The following is a 12,579-nucleotide window of genomic DNA, read 5'->3' on the forward strand; positions in this document are numbered from 1 at the left end:
AAAAACCTACACTGTGAAAAAGAGGAGATTACTGTGTGAGGACATTTGCTGTAATACAGGCTGTAGGATAAACTACTGCAAAATCATTATGGAGCTGCATCACTTATCTAAGTACTTATTCTTGCATGTAGCATCATTAACACAGCTAGCATTACTTAAACAGTTTCCATTTGCAGATCCTCTTTAAACTGCGAGATTTCCAACTTGCTGACATTTGTGCTTGTAGTCTCGGCCTGTTATGAAACAGTTGCAGCTGTATCTGTAGTTATGGACTTTGGTCATTCAATTTTTGCTCTTTGTGTGTGTGTGCTTTCAGAGAGTGGAGGAGCAGTGTCCTCCCTTGCCCCATGCCTGTACCTGTTCTCAGGAGAGCAAAGGACCTCCAGGACCATCTGGGCCCCCTGTATGAACACCAGTTTATTCTTTTGATTGGGTTGATCTTCTATGGTTCAGTCCACAGGAATGCATGAAGATATGTCACTATTTTCATATCAATAATGGCACTTATGTCTGTATGAAAACAAGACCTCTCATGTAGTGTTCTTTAAACAGATTAGAGCGAAGCAGTGTTTGTTTTATGTCAACCTAGCATATCAGAACAAATATCTTCAGTTGGTTTGGAGAAGGCTGAAATTTGGAGGCTATTTTGGAACCAGAGGACCAGAGAACCTTAGAACTATTGTCTAGTACGAACTTCTCCCTATGCCAAAGTAATCTGGAGTCAAATGTGAGCCCATCTGATTGGCAGCGGACGTTTGGCTCAAAGTGGGCCACCAACACACAGTGATGATGAATGCAGCTACAAATCTACAAGATTGGTGGGAAAAAAGAAAAATATGAGTTGTAATGACTCACCTTGATATCATTATGTAAAAATAAATCCATACAAATGACTAGACTACTTTTATTTCAATCAAATGAACAGTGACTTACTGATTTCAGAGGCAAACTTACTCATCACATCCCTCTCTTCTTTCTGTTTTGGGCTTTTTTTAGGTCCGAAAGTCAATTTCAACAACGAAATATTTGCTAGGTTTATGTTTTTATTCACCTTCAGGTGCATAACAGTGTGTGTTGTTCAAAGCTGGGTATTTCTCAGTCATGTTTGAAATACAATCAACACCTGTGCCAAACCTTGGATCCTAATAAAAACACTGCAAACCATTAAACCAAAACTAAGGTATTATTTTTGGGTGATTAAGCATATACCTTTTTGTTTTTAATATATAATAATTAGAATAGATTTTTTTTTCCACCATGCAGGCTGATTCAGGTAATTTTCTGTAACAATCCTTGCTTGTTCTGATGTTTGCCTTTCAACCAATAACACTATGTGAGGTGACTTTTCTGATTTATTCAGCAGCTAACCGCTTCAGTTTTCTATGCCTCATATTCCACTCATCGCCTCTATATTGTGTGTTTAACCCGGCCACAGTTCAACACTCAACATTAACCAACGATCAATCCAGCATTTGGAAAGTAAGGCATGCCCAATCTATCATCTCCTTTTGATAGAAATTGGAAAGTGCCCATGCTGGCTTACATCCAAGATTTAAATTTGTCTTTGGCATCAAATTACTCAGAAAATCATAGAGCTGTGTTTTTCTTTCATTACTGGGGGCCCGCATACAAATCCAAATGTAATTATTTGTTTTACTCCTGCTGGAAGCTAATTTTAGTTTCTTTGCAGTATGTAAATGTGAGACTCATACTGTTGGAAAAGAAAAGCATATCTGCTTGGATTTTTATACACCCTGTTTATCCCAAATATATGCAAATTCATTATAAAATTAAATACATACATTCCTGAAACATGAAAAAATCCATGATGATAGTTTCCACCATTTGCACAATACATACAAACACACACACACACGCACACACACACACTGTCTTCTTGCTAGACTTTTTCCAAGCAAGGAAAAACAGCCCCACTGTCTGTGTTCTGTGCAGCTAAGCATTATCAAGGATGAAGGAAGATTACTGTGTGAGAAAATCATAGCACACACTCCTATGCATCACAAATTCAAAAACAGAGAGAATATCACCAAACAGCTTTTTACACAAGATCCACTAATGCCCTGATGAATAAAAGTATTAAAAGACGCCTATAACTGGAATACCACCTCTAATAAACTGAATCCTGAAAATGCTCTTATTAGCATCTCTACTAATAGTGGCAAATGGTGTTTTGTAACTCAGATGAACATTATCCCAAATGCTCTGCCACCCTATTTAACTTTATGCTCACAAACAACAACTTTTGTCATCTCATGGGCTGGCTGTTTCTCTTTTAATCTATTATTTTTCTGTGCAATGAGTGTTATTGTGGCAAATTTTGTCAATTTTGGCTTGTTTCTTCTCTTAAAGTCTGGATTCCAGTTGTTTCTTTATGAGGTAAATTACATCCTCCCTACTGTTTAATTCCATGAGTGATCTTTTTAGCCAAAGTGCTCATTCCATCATTTTTCTGTGTTGAATGTGTATAGAATATGTTGAATATGACATGCCTATTCAACATACAGTATTCCAGTTAAATTAGTATTTTTAATAAAGAAAAAACAGCCAGTCTGTTTTAAACAATAGTCTACTGGATCCAAATAACACAACATTTTTTAGATTTTTTTTTTTTTTTTATGTGGAAAGTTGGTTGCTTTTATAATTGCCTGTCTGCTTTAAAAAACAATGAAAAGGCCAATTAAGATTTTTCAAGTTTTATCCTGTTAAAATTTATAAGTTTTATGACTCTATATTATGACGCTATTTGCTACTCTTTTTTTTTTTTTTTTTATCATCGGTTTAGGGTGGACCCGGAATAAGGGGAGCCAGAGGAAACAGGGGGGAACCAGGAGTGACGGTTAGTAATGGGTACTTCATTTCTGGGACGTTATTTTTCAGTAGTAGTATCAGTCTGAAATGCATATCAACTATTTTGACTGTGTTTTATTTCACAAAAACAAAATCAAATGGAATCCCACACAAGGGAGACAAGCTTGGAAAAAATCTGAAATTTCTTCTCAGCTGGGCACACATTTCATTTCAGCTCACAACAAATACTATATGAACCCTTACAAGATTAACAAGTCCAACAGTACAAATATCTAAAACGTGGATTCAATTGAACTCAGTCCAGTTTATTCAAATATATTCCAACACAGCCAATGTCACTTGATCGTTTTCTCAAATTTTTAAATGAAATAGTAAATCTTGAAACCTCTGTCTTTGAATAAAACTGAAATGATTTTGCAGAAACAAACTTTTACATGTCTCCCCTTTTATTCTCCAGTAACCATTTTAACATTATAGTGGAGAAGATAAGTATTTTATACACTGCTAATTTTTCAGGTTTAACACTTGGAGATTGGAGAGGTTTGTAATTTTCATCAGTGAGAGAATCTGAACAAAGAGACCCACAAAATTATATTGTAGATTTTTTTATTATTAATAAACCTTTTATGGCATGAAATAAGTATTTGATACAAAAGAAAATTAAAACGTAATACAGAAACCTTTTTTACAGTTACAGAAGTCAGGCGTTTCCTCGGGCACACACTGTAGCAGGGATTTTGACCCACTCCTCCGAACATTTTTTTTTTCACCTCTTTCAGGTTTCAGGCTGTCACTGGGAACACAAGTATAAAATTCCTCCAAAGATTTTTTGTTATTATTATCAGTATAAGATCTAAAGACTGCAGGCTTCTGACGGAGCCATGATTTATTTTCAATGCCTTTACTGAGGGAATAACACGGTTACTCAAAGTCATGACACATGGCTTCATATATGGTTCAGTTCCTGTCCCCTTCACAGAAATTATGATATTTACACCTCCATGCTTCATGATTGGGGTGATTTTTGTTAGGAATGTACTCATTGCTCTTCCTCCTCCAAACACAGTGACTGGACTTTATACCAAAAAGTTCTGCACTGCCTTCCTCTGACCACAGGACATTCTGCAATGTCTCATCTGGATCATCCAGAGGATTATTTGCGATCTTAAAACGGTCCTGGACATTTGGTTCAGCAGGGGAGTGCTACAGGATTTTAATCCATGACAGTGCAGTGTGTTAGTGAGGGCAACTTTTGAGACTGTCTGTCTTAAGGTGATTGACCAGATCCTCCGGTGTAGTATCTTGAGTTTCTTCCATAATTGTGCCAACCGTGCTTGCTTCCTCTCTGAGCTGTTTGCCGATTGTCCTGTAGCTCCCATGACAATCAGCTGGGGATCTACATGCCAGTCTAATGTAGATCTACAGTTCTGTTCCTGGGCTCCTTAGACACGCTTTGGTTTTGTCCATAGTGTTGACAGGAGTTATTTTTTCTCCAGGTAACTAGTTTAAACAGATGCAATTAGTTCAGTAAGGAGTGGAGAATAGAATGGCTTCTTAAATATGAACTAACAGATCTGTGAAAAACAAAATTCTTCCTGGTTGGTCGGTGATCAAATACTTATTTCATGCAATAAAATAAAAGTTAATGATTCAAAAATCATACAATGTGATTTTCTGGATTTCTTCTTTTAGATTCTGTCTCACAGTTGAGATGTACCTACAATGGATGTTACAGACCTCTCCATTCATTGTAAGTGGGAAAACTATCAAATACTTAAACAGAAAGATGGTGTATGTGACATGCAATACATATTACACAACTTGATCCTAATAGTAAATTTATCTGATTCTCAATTGATTGAACACACACCTTCTCTTTGTTTTTGTTCCTCCTTCATTCTTGCACAACTGATCTGTGGTTACTTGGTGTGTTTTGATGGATAAGAAACGCATAAACCCAGGATGCGCATGGTTGAACAGTAAAATAATAATCACACTTAAAGATTGTTTTGGCTATGACTGCCACTGTACTGAAACTCTCCAAACACCATAAATCAGTTTTGGTTCGCATTAACTTCTCTTTTCTGGCTGCTATTGCAGGAAAACTGTCTGCACTTTTTAAACTGTAATAAAGTGAAACTCCAACAGCATTAAAAACCAGATTACATATAACTGAAGTCCTGCTCTATATCCCACCACAGAGACGGTCAAACGTAGAAATCGTAGAATCGATGTTGATCAGAGGCTGTATGTCACTCTTAAATCACCTGTTTGACATTTTATAGATCAGAGACAGATCTCAGAAAAATAAAGTACTTTTTTAATTAAAATAATGCATAATAATAAATTAATTGTATTTGGAGGGATAAAGAGATCTTGGAGCTTTTAGTAAAGTTAATGTTTTGATTTTACATACATATTTAATAAAGAGGCCTAAACTATCAAACTGTATGAGATAAAAGTGTGTGTGTGTGGGGGGGGGGGGGGGGGTTGTGCCTCTGGTCTCTGTGGGTGAGCAGTGTTGCATATAATCTCAAAATACAACTAAAGAAGCTTTAAAACATTAATTTCCTGGAAATCCCAACACAAGACCACAAAAATCAGCCATGCTAAAACTTTTTATGGTGTCCTTTGCGCATCGAAGCTCTTGTGTCTTACAAGGTGGAACCAGCTTAATAGATAAATTTTGGTTTGTGAATGTGAGACAAATGTTCAATTGTTTGTCCTTCAGTCTTTTATCGACCTCATAAAAAATGCCCTGGCTCATCAAAATTTATATCATTTTAACCTTGTTCCTTTGTTGTGGTGGTTTTTATAGGGACCACAGGGACCTATGGGGGAAACCGGCCCTTCTGGACCTCCAGGACCACCTGGTCCTCAGGGACCCAGTGGACTCTCCATTCAGGGACCCCCAGTAAGCCTGCGTTTAAGTAATTGTTCACTCCTAAGTATTATGCCACATTTACTTTACTTAGAAAGGCAGATTTAGCCGTCGATGCTAATATTTGTCTGCAGTCCCAGGCATGTTGTTGGTACAACAAGATTCAAATAGTATTCTAACAATTTAACAATAATATAGGTATTGAAAACAAAACTTAAAGCCTTAAAAACACACGATCAATATGCAGCATCTACAAATCTATACATGAACACAGATGTGATTATTTTACCTTTTAGGCATTTTTACAGACCTTGAAAATAACACACATCATTGTGTCAACACTCAGTCGCCAGGCTAATTATAAATAAAAGAAATGTATAGCAATAAATGTCTCCTTGTTCAATACACATGGCAGCCACTTTAGGTCTTTTGGTCGGGGTTGATGAGAAACATTTATTTTTCTCTCTTGGAATTGAGACTTCAGAAATTCCACAACATTACCATCTTAATTTTCAGCATTCATTACAACAAAAGATTGCAATGTTCCTAATTGCTTAGGACCTATGCATTTAATAGTGTTTTCATGACGAAAATATAATAAAAAATCTTTAGCTTAAATTTTTTTTATTATTATTTTTGGGCCTTGAAATTGTGATGACAGGATCATCAAACGGAAACATAAATGCACACAAATCCTGGATGCTACTGAATCAAACTAATCAAAATAACTGGTGTAGTTTCATCCAATTAATTTATTTCATCCATTAATTTGTTGTTGTTGTGTTTTAGCTTCCATTCAAAACCACAATGCCATTGGGCGATTCAGTGACAAAGTTTCCTTTTCAGGGCATTCGTGGAGAAAAAGGAGAGAGAGGTGATGTTGGCACAGGAGGACCAATGGTAAGAACATCCATGTTTCATAAAAACAATAAATATAATCATGGAATATGTTGACATCCCCAAGGACTCATTTATATTTTATTCCATGTATTGATTATATCCCAAGTTACTACAAGTATAAAAAAGCTTTGAAATTTCTTCACTTTATGGGCATAATTACAACAGTGAGCAGAGTCTGCTTTTCTTTTAAGGAAAATATTACCTCTAATACCTCTCTTTTTTGTTGTCTTTTGCTTAGACAGATGAAGAAGTAACATTTTAAACAAGAGCTTAGGAAGATAAGGATAGTAAAGAGATTTGCCCTCATAGAGGATCATGAACATGTAAATTGCATCATGTGTTTGTGTTTTAGCAGAGCTGTGCTGTTTTGTTGCTGTCACTTGCACGTGGACAGCGATCTAATGGAATCACTGAGATGTGAATAATTGTTACCAACATCCCCATTATTGGGCAGTGAACCAATGAAAGTAGTAATGAATTAATTTTATGGTTTTCTCCTAAGGAGCTCGAGACACCAGTGGAGATGAAGTGAAAGTTTTAATAACTCAGCGTTCCAAGATGGGTTTTGCATTTCATTGTTTCTCTTCCTGCAAATTGTTAGGGAGTTTTTAGTTGGTTTGATAAATGAATGAACAAAATATGCATATTAAAAACACTAATAATGACTTCTAAAACACTTGTAGAAGTCATCTTGTGCTAGAACTTAGACTGTATCAACATTATGAGATATTTAGATGCTTTTTTTTTACCCCTCCAGGGGGTCTTTTGTGGGCTACATAAGGGAGATATTTTTGTCAAACTACTTTGCTTTACTTTAAATTATAATACAAAAATTTTGTTTGAGGTCAAATTAGGGAGATATTTTTGATGAAATCTATCAAATAGAAGTTTTTAATACATTATTCAATATTTCATATTGTTAAACTATATTGTTTTTGGCCTCTTTGGAAACCAAGGTTTCCTCTATGCATCTCTACCTATTGCTGATTCGTCCACCTGCTTTAATGAATAACGAATAAACATTGACCTTGTTTATGGATCAGTGGTTTGATGGCTCCATTATTCTGATTTTTACAGAGAATCTGTAATATTGTACATGTTCCTGATTTACATCTCTATAAACTACAAATGTAACCTTTCTTCCTTCAAACTGGATGATTGTCATTATAAATCACAAGAGCTGCTGGAAGAAATTTGATCATTTAGTGAATCGGCTTGTTTCAGGTTTAGTAAAGCAACAATAAACTCCTGATTGGGCAACAGGATCTGTACTGAGCAACGCAACAGGCAAAGAGCAAAACTAAGCTGTGTTAAAACATTTTTTTTGCCATGCTACTGAGCAGGACTGGTTACAGTTGTTGCTCCCATCTGCCAGTCGGTGGTAATGTCAAACTGAGACACTGATGCACCTTCAGAAGTCACTGTTGGTGGGACAAATATTTCTTTCCGTGCTTTTTTTCTTGTTGGTCAGCCTTGAAACATTTTCACTTTGTCAGACATTTCATAAACTCTTCTGAGTCAAACAATTTCTGTCATGACAACAGATGCATCAACTCGATTGAACAGGTGTTTTTTATGATGCTGATGGGCACATAAACAGTTGTCAGCCAAAATGACTCGTCATTCTGTTGCAGATAATGATGTCCCTGATGACTGTATACAGATACCTTTGGGATTTTTTTGGATGGTGTTTACTCTTTTTTTATATCCCACTCTATGCATACCATTAGACTTTAATAAAGACAATATTTCACAGCGATTCACCCGCACCATATGTTTACACAAGTCTTTTTTACATTTTTTTTAAAATATAAAGTACAATAAAAGCTCCTCTCATGAGGAAAGAACAACTTGTTTCCTGTGAGAGAGCCACAACACATTTTGATGGAGCACTACAGCTCTTCCTGACTGCGTAGTGCTATTAATAAAACCCTCCAGTGCTGTCCTGTGCTGCTTTGTGTTACTGAGTAATAATGTGTTTTGAGAGAAAGGTATATGAATGATTGTGTGTGAAGCAGTGTGTGTAATACAGCAGCTTCTACTGCTTTTATTTATAATATATGAGGAACCAAAGAGAATATCACCACCATGAAGCATCAATTATCTCTGTCTTTTTTTATACTTCCTGTTTTCTTGTCTTTCCCTGCTGCAGTAAATTTAGTGTAACCTTGTCTTGAGCATCTACTCCACCTTGGTTTCAATTTGAGTGTGAAAAATGCTGCTCCAGTGCATGGCAGAGAGGGGTGGGTTTGGGTGTGTGTTGGTCTTTCTCATTTTTCATTCTTTGTTCTTTTTATTAGTCTGCCTGTGCGCTTGTGTAATTTATCAGTTAATATGTTTTGCTTTGTGCGAAAGAGGGATGCGTGTGCTCTTTTGATTGTTTCCTTGTAGATATGGGGCAGATGTATGTGCTTTCACACTCTTATGTTCCCATATTGCTCAACACGTAATCTAAGAAAGTCTGAGCGGTGTGAGCCGGAGTGTGCGCTTGCAGATCTAGTTGTGTGTCGACCTGCAGTAACGAGATCCTAATACTGATGTATCAGAATCAGCTGCACTGCAGATTCAGTGGTTAGAAAACACTTATGATGGAATGATGAGTAAATTCATTGCCTATAAAATCTTTGCTTAAATAATTGCATTAGATAATGTACTTATTTCAACATAATAATATGGCAAAAGTTATCAAAATTTGGCTGGTGTACTTTACCATTCAACTTCTCCGCAGATGTGAAAACTTATTTCCCTGGTAGCCATGTTTGTTTTTAGACATGTGCATAAAAAACAAAGCAGAAGGTCTACCTCTGCAGATGATGTGGGAGACTGTCCTTCAGCCAAGATCTGAACAACGGCACGTCGTTAATCACCCGGGCCTGTCCTCTGCAACCCCAGTCTGTAATTTGTAGAATCTTTAACGGTGTTAGCTGTCCTGTTTTATGAGCCTTCCACTAATACTAAAGTGTAGAGATAAATCAACTCAACACTTAATCTATGACTGGTCTTTGGAACTGGTTGCGTGCTTTGACCTGCAGGGAGGTGAGGAGGCTGAAGGGGAAAAGGGGCAAGAGATGGAGCAGCAGGGTCACCAGCGAGTATGAAAGCCTGTCTGTGTCCCAAGACTGAGGTCATTCAGTCTATAAATCAGTTTTATGTACTGTTGCTAAAAGATCGTTAAGACAAAAAGTTAACGGTTTTAACCTTTCCTAACCTTTGTGTAGAAGTATTATTGTTAAGAAAACTTTAGGAGAAAATATTCAGTGTTTAACTGGATTTGATCCTTCAGATGTCTGAGATCTGAAGTCAAGATCTTTGAGGCACGAATCTGAAATAATAAGAATATTTTAATGGCAGAAATATGCATAACAAGATCCCAGCTAAGTAACAGTAGATGTTGTTACTATTGGAAAAAAGTTTGAAATATCAGTTTAATCTTTTTATGCACTTTACAGTGTAATACTGCCAAAGTGGTGATAGTGTTTGGTGATTTAAATATGAATATTTGTATTTCCTTCAGGGCGTTCCTGGAAGCCCTGGCTCTCCAGGCAGAGATGGTCCTCCAGGAGCAAGGGTAAGATAAACGACCAATATTTCTTCTAATCCTCTGTGGGTTCTGGTGTTTGGTTTTGTATGTTTTTTGTTGTTTGTTTTTATATATATATATATATATAAAAACAATTTCATAAACATAAAAATAAATTTGTCCTTATCCTTTGTCACTGTGCCTTATGATAGGATAGGCAAAAGTCAAGAAGTAAAAATTATGGATCATATACAGTATATATATATATATATATAACAGTGACAAAGGATAAGGACAAATTTATTTTTATGTTTATGAAATTCAACATTTTTGTTCAGGCTAAACTTTGGCCAGACATATAGAATAAAAAAATAATAACCTGTTTAGCAGCTTCCCTAAATACTTATGTTAAGATGTTTCTGACTTCTGTCGCATCTGTAATAAACACTGGATGTCCAGGTGTATTTAGAGCCTCTGTATGCTTTTTAAACTTTCTGCTTCAGATCATGAGCTGTTCCCTGAGGTTTCTTCATATCTCCTTGTTGTTTTCTTCACATTGATCTAAGTTTACTGTTTCAGAAGTTGTCTGGATTTGTCTGGAAGCTTTCTTGGAAAATGCCCATCATCTTTTTATGGTCTTGAAACTTACTTGTGCTTGCACCTTGTGGTGGACCCTCTGTGTGTAGCCTGAACAAGTCTGCGGTAGACATGGATAATGAGATGTCAACCTGCTGGAGAGGATTTTTCTCTTGGCTGGGGCTTGTAAGACTTCATGGAGAGAATGCTGTAATCACCAACCAAAATTGTGTTCTGCAATTTTCCAGGGTTTCTGAGGCTGCTGGGCTCACCAGTGTCAGAATGGACCAAACTATTGGTTTGAACTCATCTCATCTTCCTGCTAATTCTGACATCTATTAGACCAAATGTAGCTTGTGTATCTTCTGATAAACAGCCGATGTAACTACATCGCTCAGCCTTGAAATATTCCCACGTTACTGTATTTGTGTGTTTTCCAGCTGTCTTTTTATATTGAATGCACAGCTGCATTTCCCTATTTGGTTTTATGCCTCATCATAAAACTGCACATCTTCCCTGAGTTGCAGAGAACAGCATCCCACCCAGGTTTTTGAAAACAACATACACACCGAATGAGATCTCATTCATAAAGGCTTAGAGATACCAGCTGCGGTTAACACTGGCAGAGTAATCTGGCCTTACAATGCCCGGCTGAGCCGTAAATAGCAAAACAGAAGCTCAGCCAAAGGGTAGGGAATCAGCAGGCTGCAAAGAAGGTTTTGTCCAAATTTGTAATATGATAACAGAGCAGTTCTGTCCTGGCCCAGATCCCGGAGAGGTGGAGGAATTGGCATGTAATCCATCTGTTGGCTGACAGTAGTGCCAGTGCTCATCCTTTCAGCTGTGCTTGTTAGATCTATTCATGCACAGTTTTCCCACCTGTGTTTCTTTCAGGACCTGCATGTTGTCTATTGGTTCTTCTTACTGTGCCAGATCAGTTTTAGAGCACATGACTTATAGTAACCAAAAAGGTAGTTCACTTTTTATTTGGTTTTATAGTCGATGTTTCACCTGATGCAGCGTTGTGTTCCAAAGTTACAAAGTTCTTGTAACTTTGGAACAAGAACTTTGTTACAAAGTTCACTCATTCACTCATGAATTTTTAATGAGTGAAAAATTCATGAGTGAATTTCATAAATTTTTCATGAGTGAATCTTAATCTTACATAATTTATATTCTTCTTTCACTTTGAAAATGTTAAATTTCACAGCATGAGCGTTACAGCTCTTACAATATTTGCATATCTTAAATATGCGGCATGCAGGACATGTTGAATGCAACTGCTACACTCATATTGCAATTGTTTAATTACTTAAAACGTCATGCAAACACTTTGTCCACACAAATGCAGAATCACCAAACTCAGGGTTTTAGATCCTTGAAAGTGATTCTAAGAACAGGACCTATTTTTGTTTATTTTTTGACTAATTCAGGTAATTATTTCTTACCAGTGCTAAACTGGGGCTAATGAGTTCTTTGAGTTTCTACCACCAGAAGGTCGGACAGAAGAACTCCTCCTGAGTTCTTTACGCAGAGTTGGATCAGCTGTGGCTGAATAAGATTAGGTGTCTTGCAGTTGGAAAGTTGTGGGTTTGATTCCTGTTTCCTCCCCGCCCACATGCTGCGTGTCTGAGCAAGGCACTTCACCCCAAGTTTACTACAGAGTATGAAAAGTTAAATATGGCTTTGGAATAAAACTAGGCTGCATTTAGTTCTCGTGACAACTCAAAACGCACCATAAAAGTTCAGAGTAACACTTTATTTGACGGGTTGTGAATAAGACTGTCATGACATCGTCATAAACATGACATAACATCTTTCATGAACATGAGTGAGTCTTCATGAATATTTATGACTGTTGTCATACAGTGTC

The 12,579-nt window shown here is 36.8% G+C and overlaps 1 protein-coding gene across 3 annotated transcripts in view; it reads left to right on the forward strand.

The window, feature by feature from the left end:
• LOC116717697 (collagen alpha-1(XIV) chain-like) overlaps positions 1-12,579 on the forward strand; it is a 125,847-nt gene that overhangs the window by 93,888 nt on the left and 19,380 nt on the right. For 2 of the 3 annotated variants that reach the window (XM_032559246.1, XM_032559248.1), the window contains 6 exons: positions 317-403; positions 2,371-2,397; positions 2,804-2,857; positions 5,648-5,743; positions 6,557-6,610; positions 10,125-10,178. In XM_032559246.1, the coding sequence (XP_032415137.1) occupies positions 317-403; positions 2,371-2,397; positions 2,804-2,857; positions 5,648-5,743; positions 6,557-6,610; positions 10,125-10,178 (372 nt within the window). The remainder of the gene's footprint in view (positions 1-316; positions 404-2,370; positions 2,398-2,803; positions 2,858-5,647; positions 5,744-6,556; positions 6,611-10,124; positions 10,179-12,579) is intronic. The other variant, XM_032559247.1, reaches the window with a different exon arrangement.

This window comes from Xiphophorus hellerii, chromosome 3 (genome assembly GCF_003331165.1).
Source record: "Xiphophorus hellerii strain 12219 chromosome 3, Xiphophorus_hellerii-4.1, whole genome shotgun sequence".
Taxonomy (NCBI): domain Eukaryota; kingdom Metazoa; phylum Chordata; class Actinopteri; order Cyprinodontiformes; family Poeciliidae; genus Xiphophorus; species Xiphophorus hellerii.